The 27,267-nt window shown below is 60.4% G+C and overlaps 1 protein-coding gene across 1 annotated transcript in view; it reads right to left on the bottom strand.

The window, feature by feature from the left end:
• Positions 1 to 25,348, bottom strand: part of FGF18 (fibroblast growth factor 18) — a 33,372-nt gene extending 8,024 nt beyond the window's left edge. Inside the window, exons 1-4 of the mRNA XM_012756965.3 lie at positions 24,766 to 25,348; positions 24,557 to 24,593; positions 11,872 to 12,052; positions 124 to 230 (exon numbers count right to left, since the gene is read on the bottom strand). Of these exons, the coding sequence (XP_012612419.1) occupies positions 124 to 230; positions 11,872 to 12,052; positions 24,557 to 24,593; positions 24,766 to 24,797 (357 nt within the window). The 5' untranslated portion in view covers positions 24,798 to 25,348. The remainder of the gene's footprint in view (positions 1 to 123; positions 231 to 11,871; positions 12,053 to 24,556; positions 24,594 to 24,765) is intronic.
• Between the last annotated feature and the right edge of the window lie 1,919 nt (positions 25,349 to 27,267).

Below are 27,267 nucleotides of genomic sequence, written 5' to 3'. Positions count from 1 at the left end.
TCTCTCACACACACACACACACACACACTGGGGCTGACAGTGCTCTGGACACTTTGTTCCAGCTCTCCAGAGCTGCCAGTGGGGGACCCACAAGTTCCATGGGAATTCCAAGCCATCACTCACCTTCCCCACGAGCTTGCCTTTGCGATTCATACACAGGTAGAATTCCGTCTCCTTGCCCTTGATCCGGACTTGACTACCGAAGGTGTCTGTCTCCACTAGGAGCTGGGCTTCGAAAGGCAGAAGGAGAACAAGACATGTTTTTTAACCAAGGTGAGTGGCTTGGTCGAAAGGCTCAGCAACATGGTCCCTGACCCCATGCCTGGTCCCTCACTCCCCCCAAATCAGGCATGGCTATTAGAGTACCCTGTCCCTCAGGCAGGAGGATGGGAGCTGCTGTCACCTGTTCCCTTCCCTCTAGCCTCTCTCGCCTCCACTTGGGATGCAGATGGCTCCAGCCAGAGGGGAGTTCTGCCCCCCATGGCTAAATACCAGTGTGCCCCTCTCCCCCGCAGCCCCCCCACCCTTCCCAAGCCTTCAACTCCATTCCCCAAAACAGGACAAACAGCCATGCAAAAAACCCATTCCCCAAAGGAGGACAGACGGCCATGAAAATAATCGCGGAGGAGGAGCAGGCCCTGGGCTAAGGGGTGGACAGATGCCCATGCATGTGCACACACACGCCTGGCCTTTGGGGACGCCAAGCTATTTCCTCCAAAAGTTAGGCCCCAGGCCCATTCCTGCAGGGCAGACATCCCTGCTAGTGCCCGGCACCTTCGCCCTGGCTGTGCAGCAGCAAAGCCGCAGGCAGTGCGGGGGAGCCCCTGGGGAGGACTGCCGTACTTAGGAGATTCCACTGCCCTCCCTGGTGGCCTCCAAAACTGAAGGGTAACTAAGTCCCAAAAGCCCAGAAGTCCTGATCAGGACCCGATTCCCCCTGGTCCAGGGTGGGAGACCCCACAGTAGACCATCCATGCTCCACAAGGCCTCCCTCAGGATGGGGGAGCTGATCCCTAAAGCCCTGACTGAGCAAGGACACCAAGTGGCCAAAGGGTGACTGTCCCCTGATTAGGCATGCTGTGTTCAAACCCCTCCCTCTCCCTCTGCCAGTCCACACCTTCTCCCTAGCAGGCTGCTGTGTGACTTTGGGTAGGCCAGGTACCTTCTCTGAGCTTTCTCTCCCCTCTGATCTTCAACCCCTGTGCCTGGCTCCCCCTTTCAGCTGCTTTCTGCCTGTGACCCTCAATTCTGGCATTCCCTTCCGTGACCCTTTGCATCCCAGCACCCACCCTCCCTCACCCACAAAAGTTTAATTTCAGTGACAGGGGACTTCCTTCTCCATAACAAAAATCATAGCCCCAAATTCCTGAGTACAGTATCCTTGGAGCCACAAAGAGTGTACCTCAGTGCCCCTAAAACACACTAGGTATGATTTTAATAAAAAAATTTACAAATATAGACCCTGGTGCCCTGCTGTGAGAATTAAAACCATCTGGAACTCAAGATTTCCAATAATTAATCTAGCCCTCCTTTGACACCACTCCTAATTAAAATATGATACCCACCTTCCCAATGGGAGGAAAAAAGAAGAATTTACATAAAATTTAAAGATCTAACAAGAATTTAGTAACTCTAGAAACAGGAGAGGCACATTCTTCCCTCCACCTTCCCCCATCCCTTTTAAACACTGAGTCAGGAAAATTAACCAGTCCCGAGATGGGGGGGTCCAAGCCCTTGAGCCTCCCTGTTCCCTTAATTCCACCTCCCGTAATTTCCTCGGTGAGCCCCTCCCCAGGCCAAACCCCGCAGCAGACTGGCTCTCTCCACCTCTGCCCAAAGCTCAGGCCCCCAGCGGGTGGGGATGAGTCCAGGTACTCCTGACGAGGGGAAATGGGGAGAGCTTTGACCTGCACAGATCTGCATGTGAATCCCTGGCTTCACTTGCCAACCTCATGATCTTGGGCCTCAGTCTCCTCTCCTGTAAAATGGGGATAATCATCCTTCGACAGTTATAGTGAGAACTACACCAAGTGATGCTGTCAAGTACTTAGCACCCTGTTCTCAGAGGTCAGGGAGGGGTAACTCAGTAACCATTGTTTAAGTTTCCTAAAAACTGCAAAACCAAACCATTTTCCCAAAAGAAAAAAAAAACCACAATGGAAAGGAATCAGATGCATGAACAAAAGTAGAGGTGGAGCAGAACCCGCCTCCCTAGGCCTGGCCCTCTGATCTGAACTTCCTCAGCATCCTCCAGGGTTACCGGGTCCCACACCAGGAAGTGCAGCAGAAAATGCCTGGGGCTGGGACTCCCAGGGTCTGCTTCTGTTTCTGGCATTGCCATCGTAGGCTGGGTGACATTGAGCATGCCACAGCCCGCTCTGAGCCCCAGGTCCCTTGCCTGTGCAAGGGGGGAGGGCTCGGCCCTATTTCTGGCTCCCCCTGGGATTGGTGGGATTGGGGAGGAGGGTCTAGGAGAGGAGCAGGGAAGGGTGAAGCCACAGGGCTGGGGCCCAGGCTCCCTGGGTGGGTGCAAGGGAAGACTCCGCTTGGCTGCCCCCTCCCGCCACATGCCTGGGCCTCTGTCCTCAGAAGAGCTCCCGCTATGCACCACCCTTGGAGCCCACTGAAGCCACTCTCCCCATGCAGTTGGGCACCATTGTCCCCATTATACAGTGTAAAAACTGAGGTTCAGGAAAACAGCCCCGCAGGAGGGGCGGACATCAGGACGTCCTGCTGAGTTCCGGCTCCCGGGGAGAGACAGGCCTCCGAGCACAACCCGCCGCCCCCCACCACGCCAGCCCTGGCTTTGGCTTGAGCTGTCCAAAGGGCCTGGGGCTGGGACGGACCCCCTCCAGCCCCTGCAAGCCTCGCCACCCCCACCCCAGCGCAGAGAGGGTCTGCGCCCGGCGCCGCGCCAGGGGAGCCAGAAGTCTGTTCTGTCCCGACCGACCGGCATGCGAAGGAGTGACCTAGACTCCGCTCACTGCATGACATCATGAGGAGGGAGCCGGGCCAGAATTGTGTAAAGTCTTTGGGGAGTAATAGCAGCGGCAGTTCTCAGAGAGAGAGGAAGAGAGAGGGGGAGAGAGAGGGAGGGAAAGAGAGGGAGAGAGACACCGCTCAGGCCGGTTTGCTGGGAGCTGCAGCACCACGCGCCCCTCCCAGGACCCGAGCCCGGATGCAGCTCTCCGGGGCTAGAAACCTCATCTCGGCCGGTCCGTCCACGTCCACGGGGCTGCACCAGGCCAGGCGGAGCAGGTGGTGACATGATCTCGCTCTACTCACCAGACCTCCTCAGCCCCCAGCCTGCCAACTCAACGCCCCTCCCCCGCCGCTCTCGCCCGCCCGTCTCTCCTCCACACGCAGCCAGAGGAATCCTTTAAAACCTAAATCGAATGATGCCTCTTCCCTGCCAGAAACCTCCTAGGGATCCCCAACCCCCTTAGGAGAAAAAGCAAACTCTTCACGAGGACCCAGGAGGGGCACCTAATCTGGCCCTGCGACCACCCCCACCTCCCTTTCTTGCCGCTCTCTCTGACAGCCCAAGCACGCTCCTGCCACAGGGCCTTTGCATTTGCCGTTCCTCTGCCTGGCGGTTGCTTTGCCCGGGGCTCCCCGTGGAGGCCTCTCGTCTCCCAAGCAGCCGCTCGGATGTTGCCCCTCAGAGAGGCCTTCCTGGACCACGCTGTCCAGAGTTGGCACCGTCCCCCGCGCCCCCAGTCCTGCCCTGCCCCATGCCTCTGCTCCATTTCCCTGAGAGCTCTTCTCCGAAACCTGTCTCACTGTCACTGTCTGTCTCCGCCCAGCAGCACGGAAGCTCCACGAGGACAACGACTTGTCGGCCTGACTAGCCACCGCGATGTCCAGCACCTGTCCCAGCCCACGCCTGGCTCTCCGTGCGTGACCAGTAGGTCGGTCCTAATAAACACACAGACAGCCTTGTGACGTGGGGACCGCGAGCACCATCCAAGAGTTGCAGAAAACTCACTCTAGCTCTTGATTCAGGAGGTGAAGGGCGCCCAAGGGCGCACAGCTGGAAAGAGCAGGGGACGGTGTGGACCGTGCCTGAGCCCGCAGGCAATGCCCTTAACCACTCTGCTCCCACCCACCCACCCCAGCCTCAGGGACAAAGAGGAAAGCCTGTCCCTCTCTAGGCCAGCACTAGGTAACCTCTAAGGTCTCTTTAGGAAGATCAGTAACTCACACTTATCGGGCACAGGCCGCACACTACCTTTCGTGCATTATCTCATTTAATCCTCACCACCACTCTGTGAGGTTAGGACCGCTGTTATCATCCCATTTCACAGGTGAGAAGATTGAGTGCCAAGGTCACACAGTGATGGAGCTAGAGTCAACCTCCGAAAGGCTGACCCCCAGTCTCGGTCTCTGCCGTCTACCCAAGCCCTCACGTCTCACCTGCCCAGTCCCTTTCCTGGGGGGCGAGTTCGTGGGCGCGGAAAGGCCAAGGAGGTCTCTTGAACAGAAGCCAGGGGAGGAGACGCCCACAGGGCACAGGGTGGGGCCCAGCCCGCCCCAGCCCCACTTCCAAGTGACCTTGAGGGAGGGGAGGGTCCCCAGGGTGTCGCCGTGAGGAAGACACCTTCGAGCTGATGTGGGAGATGGGGAGCCCTTAGGAGCACCCAGCGCTGGGCTCAGGCCACAGCCAGAGCGGCAGGGAATGTTCCAGATCTGGGCGAGGGGAGGAAGGGCTGCATGCAACCAGAGGAGAGAGAACACAGGCCGGAGAGCCCAGGGCCAGCACAGAGCAGGGGCCCTGCGGCCTCTAGGAGGAAAAGGGGCCCAAAGGACCCGCCCCTCCTCCAGCAGCCGCAGAGAACGGCGAAGGTAAACGGGGCGTCCGAGAAAGGAGGCTGGAGAGAAAGCTCTTTCTGCAAAAACCCACCCTGCCGCCCCACCTCGCCCCTTCCCTTAACTGCTTGAAGTGACACTAAGTAAAAATAATGATAAAGCTAACACGGACATGAGCCTCTGCCGCGTGCCTGCCCGGCGCTGACAGCCTGAGCCCGGCAGAGCTCGCGTGGGCTCGCAGCAAGCCTGTGAGGGAGGAACTGTCGCGCCGCCAACAGGCGCAGACACTAGGGCAATTACGCCATGAACAGAGCAGTCGAGTCACCTGCCCAGGGTCACACAGCAGGGCCGGGCAGAGTAACTCCAGAGCTGTCTGAGACAGAGATCAAACTGAGGTATGAGGCAGCGTGGGGACAGACACTGGCAAGTCTGTGGCCGTGACAGAAAAGAGAAGTGGCATTCATTGATTGATTGACTGACTGATCCTCCAGCTGGGCTTCCCAGGGGTGACCGGGCGTCACTTTGACTTGGGGTTCGAAGGGTAGGAAACAGCGGAGAAGGACAGAGAGAGGCAGCCAGAGATGTGCAGAGACCACAGAGACAGAGTGGAGCAGAGACACAGGAGGTGGGACCCCAAGAGGACGGAGCTGGAGAAGGGGGTTGTTCCCCCAGGTCTGGGGTGAATCCCCCGCACCTGCGGCCAGGCTGGGCAGAGCGGCCTCTCTCCTGGTGTCTTCACCACCCCCGCCCCCACCCCTCGTGGGCAAACGTCCTTGCCACGAAAGGCGCTGGGAGGTCACACAGAATCAGCCCTCCCCTCCTCCCTGTGAATGGACCAGGTTGCAAGGAAGGGAGGGGGAGGGGTGGAGAAGGTGTCCTTTCCGGAGACATCTCCCGGTCACCGTTAGGCGTGCCCGAGGGACGGCCTTTTCCCAAAGGTGCTCGCAGCTCCCTTCTCCTGAAGTCCCCCGAGGAGGCTGCTCAGGCGTGTGGACTCGCCGGAAAGGAAGAGGGGAAAAATCAATAGGATCGATCGGGAGCTATATTTAATCCCAGCTGTAGCTCCAGTGTAGCCGAGTCAGCAGAGGGGTCGGTGAGGCATGGGTGGCCCCCTCCCTGGGGACAGAAGTTGTGAGGCCTGAGCTCAGAGGGCAGGGGGCTTGGACTGAGATGGGAAGGCCCCCTCCCAGCTGGGAGACTCCCGGGGAAGCTGGGTCTGGCTGGCTGGGGGGACAGGGAGGGAGAGAGGGCGCTGACCTGCCAGGTGCCCACTGTGTGCTGGCTCTGTGCCAGACACTTCCCCTGCCCTGGTGCCCCAGGGCGATGACCCCTTGCACGCCCCCGGCACACGTGGCACCGTCTGTGCGTCCACTTGCTCAAGCCTCTACTGAGCACCCCTTGGAGGCCGGCTCTGTGCAGTGAGGGTGCAGCAGGGAACAAATCCACAAAATCCTCCACCCGCTAGCAGTCTGCGTTCGCACACGAGAGACCAAGTGTGTGACAACTCAGTGCGTAAGAGAAGGTGAGACAGCGATAGTACTAGGAAGAAGAATGTACCCTTGGGGCACAGAGCAGGGGCCTCTCCGGTGAAGCAAGAGAGCAGGCCAGGAGCACACGTGGCGGAAGAGCCTGCTCAGGTGGCGGGACGGCAAGTGCCACCCTCACACGACTGTGCTCAGCATGTGCAAGGGACGCCGGGAGGCGCTGTGGCTGGAGCGGCGTGAGGTCGGAGCAGGGTCCGGGCCAGACCCTGCTGGCTCCAGGACGTGGGTTTCGCCGAGTGGCGGAGTGCCTCGGGCAGGGCAGGGCGCTCTCGAAGTTGGGGCTGCACGTGGGGACTGGGCCGTGTGGGCTCCGACTCAGAGACCAGAGGGCCCTGCTGCCTCCGCCACCCAAGCCAGCCCAGCGGGCCTCGCTCTTTGCTCAAACACAGCCCTCCAGCAAGTACCAGGATGATGGACATGGGATCAAGGGGACCCCTCCTACCCCACTTCACCAGCTCAGCAAAAGCCCTGGAAGACCTCACCTACTTCCTGTGTCAGCCACTCAGGGCAGCCCCGATTATGCCTTGCGTCGCCCCGCACGTGTTTTATCCATTCATCCAGCAGCCCTGCGGGGGCCTGCTCTCTGCCAGGCCCCATGCTGGACGTGGGGACAGGGCAAGGAGCGAGACAAGGTCACTGCTCTCACAGCTCACATCCTCTCAGGGGAGCCAGCCCTGTCGACAGACGGTCCCAGCACAGCAGGACCCTTGTGGGGACAAGGGTGAGCACAGGGCACTTCACCCAGGTGGGGTTCAGGGAGGCTGCCCGCAATTGGGGCACACCAACTCCCTGTGACCTTGGAACCGCAGGCCACGCCAAGCCCAAGCTGGAGCTAACTCCATACCCTGCACCCCACCCACGTTACAGGTGGGGAAACTGAGGTCCAGGGAGGGAATGAGTCACATGGAATGGCTCTCGGTCACATGGGCAGTTAGTGGCCTGGGTTCTGCCCACTCCGAGGCAGCCCCTGGTAAGGGACAGGGAGCTCTAGACCGTGGGCTTCTTGCAGGCTGGGCCACGCACGTCCTACTCACCACTGTGTCCTTGGGCGCTCGGTAACCTGTGCTGTAACAGCGAGGGCCCCCCCCCCCCGTGTCAACTGGGAGGAGACGAGACCACACCCAAGAAGAGGATCCAAAGGCCCTCCTTCCTCTCCTGGCCCGAGACCCTGCTGCTCAGGGTCACGCGAGAGACAAGCCTCTTCTTCCTGCCTCTGACGAGCCAGGGTCCCACTGATGGAGACAGGCAGCCACCCGTCTTCCTGGGGCCCCTTCTGGAAGTCTCGGGAACCAGTTCCTGATGGGGAACTCAACCCGAGCCGTGACAGCACCCCCTCTCCCCCAGACAACAGCAATGAGTCCAGGTGGTTAATATCCTCATTTTAATAATCATATGCTCTTTGGGCATAAGACCCTCTCATCTCGATGACTCCGCTTTGTAGACGAGGACACAGGATCAGAAGGGCGAACTCAGAGCCACGGTCTCCCAGCGCGGAAGTGGCGGGGCCGAGATTCAAAGCACATCAGACTCCAGAGTTTACATGTTCAGCGCTCGAAACACAGCCCCCCTCACCAGCACAGCCCCTGCGCTGGCCGGCGCCAGCCGCCCTGGACACTGTCGGTCCTCGGAGGCTGGCCTACTGCAAAATGGGACATTTCTAATCACTTTTTTCTCAAGCAGAGAAACCCATTTTTCAAATGAATCGGGCAGGAATAGCCAATGACAAGGCCTATAAAAGCAGAGCTGCCCCTACGTGCTGGGACTCCCAGCATCCCGGCGCACGGCTCCGGCGGCCCAGGCTCCCCCTTCCGAGAGCCCAGCCCAGCGGCCCAGCAGCCCTGCCTCCTGCCGCAGGAGTTGACACCTCACCTCCCTGCACATCCCAGGCCTGGAGGACAGCCCAGAACTGGAGACACTCGTCCCAGGCTCTGCAGGACGCTCAGCGGCAGAGCTGCCACTGGAGCCCAAGTGTCCTGCCTCCCGGTCCAGTGCTGCTCTCCGAGGTGGCAACTGCCTATAGGACAGAAGTGACCAGGGCCAAAAGCAAGAAGACGGAGGCTGATACAATCCCAGATGTGCAGGGTGATCCCCCCACAGCCCCCGCCTGCCAGGTATGCCCCTCTGGAAGCCTCCGGCACTCTGGCCAGCTGTCCCCTCCTTCCGAAGCCCCTCATTCCTGGAGCAGCCCACCCTCAAGGCCCCTAAAGCTTTTCAGTGCTGGGAAGCTTCAGGGGTCCACAGGGAGACCCTCTTGCAGAACGGCGAGGTGCAGAAGGCCCCCTGACAGCTACAGATGTCACCAAAGTTCCACTCAGTGCTGTGGAATAAACCAGGAGCCGCTGGGCAGGGCGCCCAGGCAAAGGGGGCCTGCACCTCGAGCCCGCCCGCTCCTCGGAGCCTGGCGCCTCAGGAGGCCAGTCTAATACAGACGCTGACCCGAGATTCCCGGTGTTTGTGGGATTCCAGATTCCAGGTGTTTATAGGGATTCTGTTTATATTTGGTATTTGCTGAAATTCAGAGACTGCAAGTTGATAAAATTATGTGATTCTAACTAAGTGCGTATTACAAGTCCCAGACTGCGCGGTCCTCCCAGCTGGGCTGGGCCCTGAGAAGGAGCAGGTCCCTGGGCCGGCCAGCCCCGGCCGCCCCTCCCCCGCAGGCAGGGCAGCCCCACCCTCCTGCCTGGCCTGGCCACATAAATCACCCTCCCAATAATATTTGTATTGATTATCTAGATTGGAAGCCTCAATTGGCTCCATTGTCTCACTTCCTCTGCCGGGGCTCACAGATGGGGTCCCTCGGCCTCATCTGCGTTTCTAATGCGACATTTAAATGGAGCGGCAGCAGCCAGCTCGCCCCCGCCCTGGGTGCTGGGGGGTTGGAGGAGCACAAGAGCGTATTTCTTGAGAGGGGTGATTACATCCTAAAGTTCGGAGGGCAGAGAAGCCAGGGTGGGCTGGGCCCGCGACACTCCAGGTGTGGCCCTGCAGCACCACCTGGGCACCTGCTGGAAAGGCAGCAGCTCAGGCCCCTGAATCGACATCAGCATTTTGACAAGATCCCTTGGTGATGCGCACGCACCTTAATGTCTAAGAAGCACTGCTCTAGTCCACCCTTGGTATTCTACAGAAGAGAAACTGAGGCCCAGAGAAGGCAAGGGCTTGTCTGAGGTCACACAACAGGTAAGACCCCGAGTTCCCAGTTCGGGCAGAGGGAACTCGAGGGCAAGTGGCTTCTGGGGTGAGGGGGCAGCCACCTCCGGGCTCCCCTCCCTCCCGAGCTCCTGCCTCCTGTCTCAGGGTGTGGACAGATGGTTCAGACCAGACTCTGACCCCCCTGTACTCTCCTAGCCTGGAGGGGCCCGCACGAGCTCCGGGGACTCCCCGGGAGGGCACCTCCTCCCGCCGGCCAGCCAGCTGCCCCTTCTCCGGCGGCAACTGGACAGCGGATCCCAGGGAAAACCAGCACCTGGGGCCGCCCAGCACAGCCAGGCGTCCGCGGAGGGGGCAGGGGCAGACGGAGGCCCCGAGAGGAGAGGCGGCCAGCAGAGGGCCTGGGAGAGGCAGGGAGGAGGAGGCTGCGGTTGAGGGAGGGAGGCAGGGAGGAGGACAGAGGTGGTGTGGAGGGGAAGACAGAGAGGGACAGAAACGCGGGGGAAGGGGTGGAGGCAGCAACCCGACTATGGACAGGGAGCAGGGGGGAGGCAGCTGGCCAGGAGGGGCGCAAGCCCAGTGTGGCCCAGCCCTGCCCGGCCGGGCCCTGCCCAGCCCCCAGTGACAGTGCAGCTGCCACACTTGGGCCCTACCACGAGGTCAGTCCTGCCCTGGGGCTGCAGGAAAATAAATGGTGTCCAAGATAAAAGGTCCAAGAAATTATTTGTCTTGTTGTCACGTCCTGACTGCAACGGGCAGGGGCCGGCAGGCAGGCGGGGCACCACCCAGACACGCCGAGGCTGGCAGGCTCAGCCGCGCAGGGCACCACAGCCCCACCGGTGTCTTGGCCACCACCGCCCCAGCTCCCCAGGCCCAAGCCGGGGTCTGGGACGCTCCCAGAACCTGGGGCAGGGCAGGCAGCAGCGGTGGGGGCAGGTGCTTTCCTGGTGAGGGGCGAGCACCAGGAGGCCTCGCTGCAGCCCCGGCTTTTCCTGCCCAGCAATTTTAAATAAATACACTGCGTGGTAAGTATTTGCTCAGCGTCTGTCTCGGCCAGATCCCCTCTAAGCTCTGGGAGGGCGGAGTCCTGTCTTTCCCTGACTACTGAGCACCTTTGTGGGCCGGGGACTTGGGGCGGGAGGGAGGGAGTCAGGGTGTCTCTCTCCGCCCAGCCCTTGGCAGAGGTAGCACGAATGGGGGAGGGGAGAGGGTTCTCAAACACCCCTCCCCCATTGGGGGAGGGTTGGGCAGTTCCAAGGTCAAGGACAGGCCAAGGAGACCATGGCCCAGGGTGCTGTGAGCACCCATGCAGCACAGGTGCACAAGCTCAAGCTCAAAGCACACAAGCACATGCATGCACCCATACACACAAGCACACACACATACACACACACATACACAAGTACATGCACACACATACACACAAGCACACACACACATGCATACACACAAGCACATATACACACACACACACATACACACAAGCACATGCACACACATACACACAAGCACATGCACACACATATACACACAAGCACATGCACACACATACACACAAGCACATGCACGCACATACACACAAGCACATGCACGCACATACACACAAGCACATGCACGCACATACACACAAGCACATGCACACACATATACACACAAGCACATGCACACACATACACACAAGCACATGCACACACATACACACAAGCACATGCACACACACATACACACAAGCACATGCACGCACATACACAAAGCACACACACATACACACAAGCACACACATACACACAAGCACACACACATACACACAAGCACATGCACACACATACACAAGCACATGCACACACACACGAGCACATGCACACACATACACACGAGCACATGCACACACATACACACAAGCACACACACATACACACAAGCACATGCACACACATACACACAAGCACATGCACACGCACACACCAGGCCCATTTCCACACCTCCAGCATCCAAAAAGCACCAGCCAGAGGCTCCAGCCCCTTGAAGCATCTGAAACTGGGGCCAGTGAAGCAATGGCTCAGAGAGCGGCCACCTGCTTTAGGCCATCCCTAGGCAAGCCACTGATGCTACAACAACTGCCACTTAAAAGGCATTTACCAGCAAAAGCACTTTTTATTCACATCTTCAGTTAGTATTCCTAACAAGCCTCTCAAGGATTTACTATTGCATCCCCATTCTACAGATCAGGAAACTGAGGCTCAGAAAGGATCAGCCCTAGGCCCAAGATCACATAGCCAGGACACCACAGAGCTGGGATTGGAACTCGAGGTCTGTGAGGCTGGGAAGAGTGTGTGCACGGGTGGGAGGAGGGGCTGGCACATACCATACTTGTCCCCGTCCTCGCCCCGGGCGCTGATCCTGCGGCCCAAGACCTGGATGTGTTTCCCGCTGGTCCGGCTGTAGAGCTGGTACAGCCGTAGCTGCTTACGGCTCACATCGTCCCGAGCCCGCGTCTGGTTCTCCACGTGGATACGGAAGTCCACGTTCTCCTCGGCGACCAGCACCTGGGCGGGGAAAGGGGAGACGGTGAGTCCCGTCCCCGCGTGCAGGAGCCAGCCCCACGCACGACAAAGAGCAGGGCCCGGCCTCAGCACACGCTCAGAACCGCCCACGCACCCCCATTTCACCCCAGTGGGCAGATTCTGCAGTGACCTCACCCCAGCCCCAGGAGTGCCCATGCTCGCCTCACACCAAGCGGTCGCCCTCATCCCGCCCTCCCGGAGAGGCCTTTGCTTCCCGCCCGCAGAAACCCCGTGCCCCCAAGGTCCAGCTCCTCCTCCCACGTCCTCCAGGAAGCCCTGTCCTGTCCCACCCACAATCTCCGTCCCTTCCCCAGACGCGGCCTCTCATCCGGAAGGTCTGCGCACACCTCCTCGCTGGCCTCCGCGGCCACCCTCACCCTCCGGCACTCTGTCCTCCACCAAACCCAATCCCCAGCCCCGGCCCTCCAGCCCTTCCCTCCACACTTAGAGAAAGGCCTTCTCCATGGCCTCAAGGCCCTGGGGACTGAGCCCAACTGCTTTTCCACCTTCCTCCGCCACCCTCCCCTCCCCATCAGCTGCACTGGCCACCTTAGTGCCTCTGAGCATTCCAGACTCAACTACACTGCCGCCCCAGGGCCTTTGCACTTGCTCTTCCCTCTGCTTTGATGCTCTTTCCCAGATCCTCATCTTCTGGCTCTCTAGTTCACTTGGGTCTCTGCTCAAATGTCATCTCCTCACACAGTCCTTCTTAGGCCCTTTTCAGAAGCCACCCCACCTCCGCCACTCTCCCTCCCTCCTCCATGCTGTGTGTTTCTGGCACGCATCAACCTGACATACCACCTACTCATCCCGGCGCTGTCTGTCTGCCCAATAGACTGGCAGTACCATGGTCGCCGGAGCTGTCACTTTCTTGTTTGTCCCTATATCCCCAGCACCTAACACAGTAGAAACTTTTTATGTTTTAGAGATGGGGTTTCCCTCTGTCACCCATGCCAGAGTGCAGTGGTGAGATCGTAGCTCACTGCAGCCTCAAACTCCTGGGCTCTGGCAATCCTCCCACCTCAGCCTCCCGAGTAGCTGAGGCACACACTCAGGCACATGCCACATGCCCGGCTAACTTTTAAAAATTTTTTGTAGACACGGATCTCACTATGTTGCCCAGACTGGTCTCTAAACTCCTGGGCTCAAGCGAGCCTCCCGCCTTGGCCTCCCAAAGCACTGGGATGACGTGAATGCTGAAAAGCCCTGGAGCCCTGTCATTCAGCGTTAGGTTTTCCTACGCTGTAATTGTCCACATGTCCCATTCCATCCTAACCATAGAGCTGAACAGTCCCGAAGGCCACGCGTCATTCTGGGTTTGCTCTCTGTGCCGCGAAGTCTGGGGCAACGCCAGGCACGCGGGACCCCACGACGCACTGGCGCAGCCCCGCCCGGCCTCGGGCAGAGCTCTCGGGACCCTGGCTGGCCCAGCGTCCGCCTCTCCCCCCAGCTGTGAGCTCCCAAGGACAGGAACTATGTCCCCTCACTCGCCACAGCTCACACCCGGCCCAGGATCCCTGCCCCCACGCTGACCTGCACGTGTCCCCCCACCTGGGCCTGGGCCCCGCAGGCGCCACAGTGGGACCACGTAACTGAGCCCTCACAGTCACGCTCAGGGTGGAAGCATCATCCTACGACAGGTGAGGAAGCTGAGCTTGACCGACACAGCTTGACGGCCAAGGTCACAGAGCGGGCAATCGGAGTCCAGCGCGTTGCTGGGCCAGCCTGCCCCCTACCCCACCGTGCCATTAGGAGCTGGCCACAGGTTCAAAGCCCAGGGCATGCCACACTCCAGCTAAGGGGCCTTAGGCAAGTCACTGAACTCTCTGTGCCTGTTTCCTCACCTATAAAATGAGGCCGATGATAACGGCGCCCACCCCATGGGTGGCCGTGAATGTCAAACATATAAAGGAACACACAAAGTGTCAGGGCAGGGCCTGGCCTGCAGTAAGCACTTGGGAGAGATGACTGTTGATGGAACCTACCAGAATCCTATAAGGGCTCTAAGGGAAGCCCTGCAAGCCAGATTCCCATTTGGGAAGGTGCCATTGCTTTTGACAACCCCATTGTCAACCATGGGGTTGTCAACTGATGACCACTGCTTACTGACAACCCCATGGCAACACATATCACCCCATTTAACAGAGGTGGAAACTAAGGCCCAGAAAAGTTAAGTCCGCTGCTGCAAGCCACACAGTCTGGTGGGGAGGGCCTGGCCCACTGGCCGAGCTGCATCCTCATCCGCCACAGTCCCCTCCACTCCACGGCCAGCCCGTAGCACCATGCACAGCCTGGATCTGACGCCTGGGCCACCTCCTGTCACACCCTGCTGCGCAGGGAAGGACAAACTCCAGCCCCTCTGAGGCCCACACCTGGCAGGCATTTGTCCTGAAGACCTCCCACCCATGGCCTCCGACCTTCCTGGAATGACTTCCGGAGGTGGCTGGCCCTGTCCCCTCCCCCAGAGTAGGCCTCCAGTGTCCCTCCCTGTCCTCCAACTCTCCTCCTGCTCACAGGAGACCTTATCGACCAGAGGTCAAACCAATCTCCTTACCCCGGGTCCCCGAGGGGAGCTGCCCTGCCCCAGAAGCTGGCCTCCCGGTAATGATTTTCTCCCTGGCCCACTGGACAGAGGCAGTGTGGGTGACCCAGGGTCAGCAGGGCTATCAGGTGGCCCTTCCCCAGGATGTGGGGGAACAATCCATCTTGTCCAGCTTCCACCATTTAAGCCACACCCTGTGGCCAGATAATCCCGAGAGAGGTAGCGGGGGTGGCCTCTGACATGGAGACGGGGTCTGTCCTCCTGAAAGGCAGAAGGACGTCCCCCTGGGCTGCCTGGGCAAGACCCCTGGTGGGCTCCAGCCCTTGGCACAGGCTGGGTCCTCCGCCCAGGGCTCCCTGCCTGCCCCTCTCCCTGGCTGTCACCTGCCTCCAGGGCCCCTCTGGAAGCCATTCCTGGCCTCCACCTCCCAGGCTGGATTTGGGCCTTGGGACAGTCTACGGCTTATTGTCCCAAGTCCAGCCTGTCTGGCTCCTCCCTGGGATCTCAGCTCTGCCCACAGGAGGCAACATCAAATGCTCGCCAAAAGGCGGTGGCTGAAAGTGAGGGGAACCTACAGGCCGACACTGGCCCGCCACTTCCTACCCGAACAAGCAGAGCGCAGGACAGAGGGATGGCAAGGGATGTTTTTAAAGCTACTGATGACCAAGGTTTCCTCTGCTCCGGGCACTCTGCTAAGAAGCCCTCTAGGCACGGAACCGCCTCTAATTCCCTCAACCACCCACGGAGGTGAGCACCCATTTCACAGATCAGACCACTGAGGCCATCGCTCCAGGGCCATCGAGCTGGAGCGTGGGTGGGCCCAGCTCCAGGTCAGTGGCCGGAGCTCATGCAAAGCAGCCGTGCCTTGGGAACATCCACTTCTCCTTGCCCGTCAGCTGGCTGCCCTGACAGCGGCCGATCTTCGAGGCCCCCCCAGGACAGTCAGGGCTGCTGTCAGCCCTGCTAACGGCCCCCGGGTGCGCGACTGTCAGGGGAGTGAGAGCTGTGGTGTGGACAAAATCAAACTGCGGTGACTCTCCAGGTGAGAAGGGCTGGCGCATGGAGCACGTCTCCGTCTGCAGAGGGAAGGTGCCTCTGTCGCTCCACCTCCCGCCGCCCAGACACACGGATTATCTCCTGGTGAAGAGGCTTTGCCCACAGCAAGGCGGCTGCCATCCCCTGCAGCCTGAGACCCAGGGACCCCAGCCACCTCTTCCCCCGCCTGACGGCTTCGACCCTGGTGGAGGCATTCCCTCCCCACTGCACAGAAGCAGCAAGGAGGGCCAGGCAGGCTCACACCCCTCCCGGTCCGCCACGGTCCCCAGGGCCCGAGATGAACACGGCGCTCAGTGGGGCAGAGCGGCCACCCTCTGCCTGCAGCCCACGCTCGTCCAGCACAGCTGTGACGCGCTTCCCTGCTCAGAGCCCCACACCCGCTCCCCGCTCCTCGCAGGGCAATGTCTAAGCGCCATCCTCACGCTCGAGCTCCTGTCTGCCTTCCACGCCTCCTGTCCCGGCACTTTGGTGGGACCTGCCACGAGGTGAAAGGCTGGAGAGTCCCCAGCCCAGGGCCAGCTCCCAGAGACCAGCCACAGTGCCGCCACCAGTGCATGCAACAGCCACTGTCACTACTGTGCCTGAGACTTCGGCTTCACCGGCCCACTCACAGCTCTGGAAAGCACGTTAGGGAGCTTCCTGTTTCTTCCTGGGCCCCTTTCCGCCTCCACAGATGCCCCCTCATCACACACACCCCCCAAATGCACACACTCAACAACGACGCAGTGCCTAGCATGGACTAACCTTGGGTGTCACCTGGCTTCGCCCAATCACCAACTCACTCCAGTTCTTTAACCCTCAGTTTTCTCATCAGCAAAATGGGGATTGTTTATCATACTTATCTCAGAAAAAGACTGTTATTAGTAACAAGAGCCACTACTTTCTTTTTCTTTAGTTTGTTTTTTAAAGAGCCCCCCCCACCCCTTCGTGGAACACTTCCTCTGTGCTGAGAACCGCCCGAGGTCAATTTTCCTTGGTAATCCCCAAAGCAACCCTACAAGCTGGTATGATTATTACCCCCATTTTACAGATGGAAAAACAGAGGCTCGGAGAGGTTACATCGCTTGTCCTAAGTCACAGAATTGGCAAGAAGAGGGATCAAGATTTGAATCCAGGCCAAGCTCTCCACCACTTCACCCTCCTCTTCCTCACCCGCCTCCTCTCTCCCCTCCCCCAGGATGGCAACTGGTTCAGGCCAAGGGCCACAGCTGGGGGTGGGGATGGGAGCTCTCTGCCCTCACCCAGGAGAGAAAGAGGGGGTCATACTGCCCACCTCCCCCAGGTCCCCAGCCCTGGAAGCCTCATTGCATTCTGTCCTCCTGCCCAGAGAGGGAGGGTCTCCCTGGTCCCAGAAGGGCCTGGCCACATTCCGCTACCGCCTGCAGCCACACGGGAGGGCCAGCTGAGGCTTTCCGAGCTTCTCCAAATTCTCCATTCAAACCCGAGACCTTTACCCCCTCCAGGGGAGGTCCCTGGGAAAGACGGCCTGTCTCTCCACCCCAAAACACAGCTCCCCAACTCTTCCTGAGAGCGGGCTGGACCTCAGCCCGGGAGGAGCGGACGGGCTACTGCCACCGCTGACAGTGCAGCGCACCGTGGCTGCCACTGACCCGGCGCTCGCAAGCGGTGCCAGGCCCGGGCTCGGCACAGGCGGGGCGCCGGCTCCTCCAGCAACCCAAGCAGGTGGAAGCTATTACTGTCCCTGTGCGCCAGGTGGCAAACGGAGACACGGAGAGGCCACGGGACTGGCCCAACTCGCACAGAAAGTGACAGGGCCGAGATCTGAACCCGCTTCTGGCTCTGAGGCCCGTGAATTTCCCCCAGCCGGCACCCCTGCACAGAAAGCGGGGAGGAAGGCCGGGCCCCCCGAACCTCCATGTGGCTCAGGGGGCCACCCCCACCCCTCAGCCCAGGCTTCTGGCCCCTTTCCCGTCACACCCTGCACACCAGACTCGGCGAGGACAGACAGGGAGACCGCAGAGGGCCTCCCCGCCCCCAGCCTGTCCATTAAGCTCCGGGGCTAGCAACGTATTGATTGGCAGGGCTGAGCCATCAGCGTGGGAGGGGGCGCCGCAGGGTGGGGGCTGGGCTCGGGGTTGGCCTCCCTCTCCCCATACATCAGCCCGGTCTGTGCAGCTCGTCGATATGGGTGCCGCCGCCGGGAGTCAACCCTCCAGCCAGCCCGAGGGTGGGGGCAGGACCCGAAAGACCCATGTCCCCTTCTCTCACTCCCTTTCCCTTCCCGCCAGTCCCCGCTTCAGTGCCAGCTCCCTTTCGGCACTGGGGCAGGAGAGTGGTCATGCGTGCCTATGACACAGCAAACAGCCCTTTATGCCAGCACTCGATGCCCATGGTGGCCTTGCCACACTCGCATTCCTGGGACTTGACACTCCAGCCGCCCCAACCAGTGTGGGGCTCCCTGAGCACACCAGGCCGCGCCCCGCTCCCAGGGAGCACTGTTCCATTGCCCGCAGGCTTCCCCATGCACACACACACAGGCTCGCGTGTCCTCCTCACCGGGCTCACTCCTATTTCAAGGGGCAGATGGGGCACCCTCCCAGCCAGGGGCTCGTGCCTGACACGCTGGTTCCAGGGCCTCCATCAGAGCCCACTGCACCCTGGAGCCTTGCTCCCCAGCACACATCCCTGTGTTGCTCAAGTCCCCAAGGGCTGGGACAGGGGCTGACACCTGCCTGTACCCCAGCACCTGGCACCAGGAGAGTGGGTGTGGGACTCAATCGAGGTCCCCGGCCCCCAGAGAACCTCTCCCCAGGCCCTCCACTAACGGCCCGCATGCATCCTGCTGCCAGGCCAGCGCCGGTGCCATAGTGCCTGCAGCGGGGGCCAGGCCTACCCTAGACGTCCCGGAACCTGCAGGCTGCGGACACCCAGAGTCGGATGCAGCCTGCAGCTCACAGTGACTTGCCGCTTCCAGTGAGCCGGGCGCCATGACAAGTGCTTCCTCCAGAGGACCACAGTTCACCCTCCCAGCAACCCCGAGAAGGAGGTTCCATCCCAATGCCCACATGAATGACAAGCCACAGAGAGGTCAACCAGTTTTCTCAATCGCACAGCCAACTGGCAGGCGAGGAGGGATGTGACTCAGGTGGGCCAGGTCCAGAACCTGAGCTCCTCTCCGTCCCTGTGAGCTCTACAGAGAATGTCCTGGGTCAAAGAACAGCAACAAAGTGCCATGGGATTCCAAGGCAAAAGGGGGGACAGGGCCCAGGGGCATGTGGAAAATAAAGCTGCCCAAAGTATCTGCCATCCCTTCACGGGGAACACTTGGGGGGAAAAGCTGAAGCCTTGGCTATCTTCTTCATTCCCCCCAAAACCCAGTCCGGGGCCAGACATGCAGCAAGCGCCCCATACATGTCTGTGGATGGTTAATGGGGAGCAATGCCATATCTGAGTGCCTGCTGCATATCTGGTCCGGGACATGGCTTCAATTACTCCCACCGACCAGCCTGGGGAGTGGTATATTATCCCTATTTTTGTACATCACGAGAAAACAGAGACTCAGAGAACTTAGGGACTTTGCCCAAGGCCACACGGCCTGTGAGTGGTGGAATGACAATTAAATCCAGACTTATATCCAAAGCCTACGTTTCCAATTCAGATTGGAAGAGACTCGATGTCACTGATCCAAGGAACACATCCTTCCTAGCTTTCTCTCACACCCCTCAGCATGTTATGCGCCCAATACACGCAGTATCATTGATTCAGCAATTACTATTACTCATTTATTTATTGAGTGCCAGCCATACGCTAGCTATGTGAATGCAATGTGTGCAAGATCCCGTTTAGTCCTCACAATAACCCTTAACAAGTAGGTACTTGTCATTACCCTTTTTCACAGATGGGGAAAACTGAGGTGCTAAGGGTCGAAGGCTAGGGAATATTTACTGAACGGCTGCTATGCAGCACAGCCGGGATTCAAACCCAGGTTTCTCCTACACCCAAGCCTACACATTCAAGTACTACAGAAGCCACCTTCCTCGCCGTGTAGACACCCAGGTGGGTGAACCAAGGCTCAGAGAGGGGGGTGGTGCAATGAGTCAGTGACAGAGCCAGGACTGGAACCAGGGATCCCAGGCGTCTCTCTGCTCTGAGGCAGAGCCCTTGGGAAGGAGGACTCACTCCACCTGACAGGGGAAGGGACGGGGGACCCTCCCGGAGCAGGAGACACAGGAGCCGGGTCCGGACTTCAAACAAGAGTTCTTGCCATGCACGGCCCCTCGCCCTTCCCCTTAAGCAGCAGAGACTATTCCCTCGGTTGTTTGTTTCCCATTTTACACATGCAGAAGCTGAGACCCAGGGAGGTTAAGTAACTTGCCCAAAATCACACAGCATAGAGAAGGCAGAGCTACGGCGTGAAGCAGGCTGGCCAGCTCCAGAGCTCTCACAGCAGAGCCGGGGCGCTAGAGCCGGGCAGGCCCACGGCTGAGGGCAGCTCTGCCTCTCTCTCTCACCAGGTGACTAAAGGCAGGTGACTTCACGCCCGAGCCTCCCTTCCCTCCTCTGCAGGGTCCCTCACTCCAGCCTGCACGCGGGGCTTGACCTGGGTGGCATGCGTAGTGAGCCCAGCACCTCGCGGCCACCGCCAGTGGTGCTGCTGTTGGCCTGATGAGCCTGCGCCCCAATTTTCCACACCCGAGACTTCCTCCCGTCCCCCTCCAGTTTCCCTCCGGGGGCCCGGGGGCCCCTCGGAACTGCCCGGGGCAGGGTGGAGGCAGCGCCTGTGACCCTGACGTGCGGCCCCGGCCCGCTGACACTGGCCGTGCCAACCACCAGAAATGCTAAAAATCCACCTCCTTATCTCAGAGCGGGTGACACTCCCGGGCTGCAGGAATGCTGGCGGGCGCCGCCCCTCCTCCTCCACTGGGAGGGGAGCGCTGCATCCCGGCCCCACCCCCAGACACTCACCTCGAGTCCGGGACCCTCTCTGATCAGCACACTCCGGAGGGTCAGGGCTGCAGACTCCGAGTCAGACGCCCTCAGCCCCAGAGACCCTGCCCGGGTCTGAACACCCCCCAGAACCCAAACAGGGCCTGACGTGGACCTCCAGCCTGCCTCTTGGGACTCTGTTTCCCCGCCAGTATCTTCCTGAACAATTTCAGGGTTCTTTCTAGAAAAGTCAGCTTGGTGTGGTAGAAAGAACATTGAATCCAGAGTCTTGGGGCTTAGCTATGGCTCTGAACAAATCCCTTCCCCACTCTGTGCCTCGGTTTCTCCATCTGTGAAACAGGAATGTGCCCCCTTCCTAACTCAGCCCCCCAGTAGAATGGCTGGAAGACTGAGGCCAGCTTTCGGATGCACGGGACACTTGGACAGTCCCACAGGTGGGGCCTTTTGCCCTCAGGCAAGCCACTGCTCCTCTGCGCTGGTCCCCTCCTGTCCCCGGGAGGAAGATGCGCCCGCCTCACCATAGCCCGCAGCGCTGGGACAGGAGGACAGAGTGAACAAGCCCCTGTGGGGCCGGCACTTTCCCCTCTGACGTGGGAGCTCCTGAGGCCAGGGCCGGCCGGCTTATCCCGAGGCAGCAGGAAGCAGGCTCCCGGCAAGGCTGCGCTGAATGAGTAGTGCCTGTCTGCGCGGACAGACGGAAACCGTTGCTTTAAGAATTAAAGTGCCATCCACTAAGAGAGCCGCCACCCTCCTCTCATCCCAAAGGACACTGTTTGCGGCTTTCCCATCCCAGCCAGCTTGAGGAAAGGGTGTAAACCCCCCTGAGGGGCCAGGGGTCGGGGTGGTCAGGCTGAGAGGGGCCGTGGAAGGACACTTCCAAACTCCAACACCTCGCGGGGTGAGAGAGGAAGTGGCACTGTGGGAGGGACCAGGGGCTGGCAGGAGGGACAAGAGGCCAGAGGAAGCCCCCCCAGGCCTGGCCCGCCTCTCTCCTGGCCTGTCTGGGGAAGGCCGGGACCTAGCCGAGCCTGGCGGCAGGAACAATGTCAGGCAGGTGCCAGCCGAGCTGCGTGAAAGGCCCAGCCCGGTGTCATTGTCAGAGCTCAGCCAAGTGCAGAAAAGCAATTTACTGGTCACGCCGCCTGCTCCCCGCGGAAATTTTTAAAATTCTTCCGATTTGAGCTATCTGCGGTGTCCCGAGTCGTGTGGAGAAGGGATGAAGGGATTTTATTAAATTCCCAGCTTCCCGCTTCCCGGGGTGGCTGGCGGGCGAGGGCGGGGCTCACCACATTGGGGGGGGGGACAGTGTCTGGCATTGAATGTGCTCATGGAAACGTGGCTGGGGGCGGGGACCCATTCTGGGCCTGGTAGCTGGGGGACATGCGGAGGGGAGGAGCCCAGAAACTGCACTGCTCAGACTGGACCAGACCCGAACACACTGAGGCGGGGAGGAAAGGGCACGGGTGCATCCGTTTCCCAGCAAGCAAGGTGCCTTCCCGGGGGATGAGAATTTGCAAAACTTCTTCCCTCCCATCCTGTATCAGTGCAACCTCATGACCACCCATTTTGCAAATGATGAAACTACAACTCTCGGGGACCCACAGATAGGGGAAGATGGAGCTAGGGTTCAGGTCCGGTCCACCGGCTGGCAAAGCCCTGAGCCCTCGTGGCCATGCAGGGAGGCCTCCCTGGTCCCTGCACACCAAAGGCGGTCTAACTGCGGCCAGCAGGTGCCCGGATGCAGCGGCTCCGGCAGCTGCCTGGCACCGCCTAAGCAGGGAGCAGACTCCAGCTCCTGGCAGCTCACATCGTACGGCTCCCACCCCTCATCTCTACCAAGGCCACTCCACCTTTGTCCCTGGAGTGTGAACAGGGACAGGAGTCTGCCATAAGTCCCTAGGATAGCATTTCTTTAAGGATTATAGGTGCTTTTGAAAATCCGCAGGGAGCTGAGAACCCCCTTCCAGGAGACAGAGCACATTTGGGTACCATTTTCATGCAGTGTTTCAGGGACCCCCCCCCCAGTAATCTTCTCCTTAGATACCTGAAGGGTGCATGGAGGTTGGGTGTGGAAAGGCTGGGGAGGACAAAGGGGCAAAGGAAGGGGGGGAAGGGGAGGTTCCCTCACCTGCTTGAAGGCTGCCTCTTGACCTAACCCAGGCAGACCACCCAGCTCTTTCCTAAGATGCTGGCTGGAGCTCTGGCCAGGAGGTGGAGGGGGGATGCACGGTCCAGACTCCCTCCCTCCAACTCCCCCAGAGAACACAAAGACCACACAGCAACCCCTCCTGGGCCCCACTTCGAAAAGAACCAAGAGCAGCAGGCATCCAGAAGCTTGGGCAATGCGGCCGCAGACCTCCCCTCTGCCTCCATGCCCAGCTCAGCACCCCGCCCCGGGCGCCGCACTGTGGAAAGCAGCCCTTGCCCAGGTCACAGGAGCAGACCCCTGCAGCGACCCTGGGGCCTGCCCTCTGCTTGGGGACTCAGCTGCAGACCAGGCAGGCCATGCCTGGCACTAGCCTCCCTCTCCGACACCAGCCACTCCACACCCCACCCCCATCACCACACAGGGTCACATCTGCTTTGGCACACAGCCAGTCTTAAGTTACTGACTCCAGTTGTATTGATTCAAGCAGTCACTGGGGACCCCAGCCCGGCCAACAGGAGGAAAGAACCCCATCAGTCTGTCTGTCCATCCATCCTTCCAGCCCCCAGCCCGCTGGCTGCCCCCAGCTCCCTGGTAACCATGAAGGTAGCAAGCCCCTCCCCAGCGAGGAAGGAAGATAAGCAGCCGCGGCCACCAAACACTGCAAGAGGCTGCTGACTCCCAGCGCTCAATGCAAGGCATACAGCACTCCTTGTGTGGGGGGGAAACTGGGAGAACCCCCATTTCCCCCCCCAAGGCTCTCTCTGGGCATCTCCAGAACCCGAAGGCTAAGGTCTAAGCATCTGATCTAACTAGCCCTGTAAGGACACCTGCCTTCAACCGAGAAGGGGAAGGGTCGGATAACCCCGTTTTGGCTGGTGTCCAGCTCCACCTAGGTCCCTCCCTTGCAGCTCTAGGTGGGTGGGGGGCTTGGGCAGCTGGGCTTCCTATTCCCTTTGCCCACGCCCCCCCCCATGCTGAGGCAGCCCTGGTCTGGTTCTAATCGGGGCTGAAGTCGGCTCCCTTTTTCCCTCTTTGCTCTCCCTCCCACCCCCCTTTTTCCTTCATTTCTACGGCTTTGGAAGCCAGAGCGTTCCAACTGTCTGCGTGCCAAGACCTTCCCGAGTCTGAAAGCTGCTGAAGTAACAGATCAGATTTTAGCAAGTGCTTTCCAGGCTGCGCGCCAAGCCCTCTTCTGATGCACGGAGAGCGAGCGAACGCGGAGCAGGCTGGGAACCCGCCGAGGCTGCACCACCTTGGGCGAGGGCGTGCGGAGCGCGGCCCGTCCCGGAGCGGCCTCGCGGCAGCCGCCCTCGGCCTAGGCGCCCGCGTCCCCCGCGTCCCGCGCGCGCGTCTGTCTCAGTCTGTCTCTCAATGCTGCGAACGCCTTTGAAACCACAGAGTAGTTTACAACTGGAGCTTTCTCCCTGGACTCGAAATCCACTCTCTGAAAGGAGCCTTTTTGTTTGGAAGAGCAAGCGGCGATGTTAAGGGACGGTTGGCAGAGATGATCCCTAGGTCCCACTCCTCGCTGGCCGCGGGCAGGGGGCTTGGAGCCCGGCACGTTGCTGCGGCTGAGCCCGCGGGCTCTGGGCGCCGACAGGGGCCGCGACAGCCCGCGCCGGCTTGGGCCCCGCGGCAGAGCCCCTTGCCTTGGCCGGTCCCCTGTCGGCGCAAGGCGCGCACGGAGCCGCCCTTCCGCGCCCTGGGAACAGGTGCACTGGGCTCGGCGCCCAGGAGGGGTGGGGCACAGGGAGGGGGCGCGGCCCGGGAAGGGGGGTCGGCATGTACCGCGAGGCAGGGGCGGGGAGGTCAGAGTCAGGAGCCCACGTACCTGTACCTGGAAGCACAGCAGCAGGAAGTGTAAACACCTGCGGGAAAGAGATGGAGAGCCGGTCAGTGGGACTTGAGGGAGAGGGGAGCGCGGACAGACAGACAGACACGCAGTCGCAAAGTCAGGCGAACAGACGGGCGGGCAGACAGAGCCACAGGCACACGGACAGACGGCCAGGCAGGGTGGCAGCCCCGCGCGCGGGCGCTTACAGGCAAGTGCAGGCGGAGGGCGCTGAATACATCGCTGGGCGGGGAGGGAGGCGGCGGCTCCTAGCCCAGCCTGCACATGTCCGCTCCGCGCGGCCGGGACCGGGCGCCTCCGCCGCCGCCGCCGCCGCCGCCGCCGCTGCTGCTGCTCCCTCCTCGCCGGCTGCTGCTGCAGACTCTGCTGCTCCGGGGCGCTCCGCGGCGCGCCCTGCGGCATCAGCGCCCCGCGCGGCTCCTCCCGAGCGCTGCGCCCTCCGGGCTGGCGCAGGGGCTGCGGGGCGGCAGCCGCTGTGCAGCAGGCGCCCGGCCGGTGCGGGGAAGCTTGTTCACTGCTGGCCGGACGGCCGTCCGGGCGTCCGCGGGAGGCTGGCTATCTGGCTCGCTCCGGGGGCAGCATGCGCAGCGGGGCTGGAAGCTGGGCTGCGCTGTCTGGCCAGGGCGCGGGGCTGCGCGGGGCCAGGGGTCAGCGCTCCGGGGCTGGGGCGAGCGGCTGCAGCGCGAACACGTCACGGCCGCTCCGTCTGGGCGCCCGCCGGCTCATGTCTCCTCCTCCGCGTCTCTCCGGCCGTGCGCATCGCCGCCTCCCACCACTGGCGGCGGCCGGGGCGTTTTCTACGCGCGGGCGGCGAGGGGGCGGGGGGCCGGGGGCGGGCCCGGGCCCGAGCCGGCACAATGAGGATGCGGGGCCCGGGGGCTCCCCCCTCGGGGCGCGGCCGGACGGGCGCTCAGCTCGCCTGGGTGCGCCGCGCCCACATCAAAGGCGGCCCTGCCTGCTCGCCTGCCTGCCGCGGCCTCTCGCCGCCGCCTCCTCCTTCTCCTGGCGGCTCCGGGTTGGAGGGGAGGCGCTCAGACTCGCAGCGACGGGACCGGCCGCCCCGAAGGGCAGAACCGCGAGGCAGGAGCTGGTGAGCGCTGGAAGCCGTCGGAGCTCTGCGCCCGGGCGCAGTGACCCGCGCCGCGGCGCAAACGTTGCTCGAACTGGGCAGGCGGCGGTGCCCAAGGACGCAGTTCGATGCGGAGCGTCCTCCCCCGCGCACGTTCGCTACTCGCACTCACTCGCACCCACCAGCACTGAGTGGGAGCGGGGAGGGCGGTCGGGCCCAGCCCTCGGGGCGCCTCCGCCGGAGGGGGGTCGCTCTTACCCGCCCTGGGTCCACGCAAGATCGTGGCCTTTCTAGCCACCTCCTGGCGGGCTGTCCACTCTAAGTGAACCCCCTTGGTCTTCTTCCGTCCCTGCCGCTTGGGAGGGGGCCTCCGGGGCGTCCCTCCCTCCCACCCGAGGGGCTCTGGGTAGGTTCTTGGGATCCCGGCTGGGCTTTCCGGTAGGCGATGCTGCTTTGAAAACACACGGCTACCACCTAGCGGCGCGAGGTGTCACTGCAACCCCAGCGCGGCGGGCTACAGTGTGGGTAGTAGCCAGCAGGACTCTGGTCAGCGACCACTGTAGACCCTCTTCTGTCCTCCTCCCAAAACCGAGCTAAAATTTGCCTCTGTTTGCAAACTAAGCAGCCTGGTTCCTTTCACCGGGACTCCTCTCAGGACACTAGTTCTTACTGCCTCTGCCCCTTCCAGAGGCATAACTCCTGTCCTTCCCGCCAACCCCAAAATACGTGTCCTTGTCAGGCACCTGCCTCGTTCTGGCTAGAGCCCACATTAGCTAAGCTCTGCTTTGGCCTGATACTCAGGGACACAGGTTACAGTGAGAAAGGCACTGGAGAACAAGCTCAAAAAGCAAAACCCAGGAATCCGGACTATTTGGTTAAAAGCCTCCGTGCATGGAGTGGGTTTGATACTCCCATTTCACTAGGTCATCATAAATTGAGGTAGGTGCTGTCTAACAGTGCTGTTTCCTGAAGTCATAGGATATAAAACATCAGCAATTGTTCCAAATATCAGGACTCTTTTGCAAGCTATTTTAAGTTCCCTTTCAAAGCTGAGGCTATTTTAAACAGATAGCTTCTGTTTCAGCATTGGACACAAGTGCAGAAAACCTTTTCAAAACCAGGTGCTGAGTGATGGGGAAAGTTCTTGCATGAAGCTGCTGGGCTGAATTTACGTAGACATTCTGATTGCCAGAACTAGTCTTGCAAAGTTACTGGTAACTCCGCAAGTTCTGGAGAAAATGAACTAATCCCACCATAGGAAGCAATTACCAACCTCAAATAGAAATGGACAGAAATGCTCCCACTGGAACCTGAGTCATTGCCACCACCTTTGATCTTGCTTTACAGAAAGACCTCTAAGACCCAGTCAAGAGGTGGTTTGTCTTACCACCTGCTAAAAAGTGTTTGAAGTCTCTCTAAGAGACTAAGAATCATACTTCCAGTTTTCTTCTATACTTACTATTTTCTATTATTTGGCAATAAAATGAGTATGTAACTACCTATGTCCTATCTAAAATGCTTGCAATCTTTTTCAATGCTTAAAGTACAATTTGTTGATCTGACCTATCATACAAAGAAGACTGACCATAAATTCCAGTCAAGAAAACAGTTCTGGCCAGGT

This window comes from Microcebus murinus, chromosome 21 (assembly GCF_040939455.1).
Source record: "Microcebus murinus isolate Inina chromosome 21, M.murinus_Inina_mat1.0, whole genome shotgun sequence".
NCBI classification, from domain to species: Eukaryota; Metazoa; Chordata; class Mammalia; order Primates; family Cheirogaleidae; genus Microcebus; species Microcebus murinus.
This window is presented reverse-complemented; position numbering and strand designations above follow the sequence as displayed.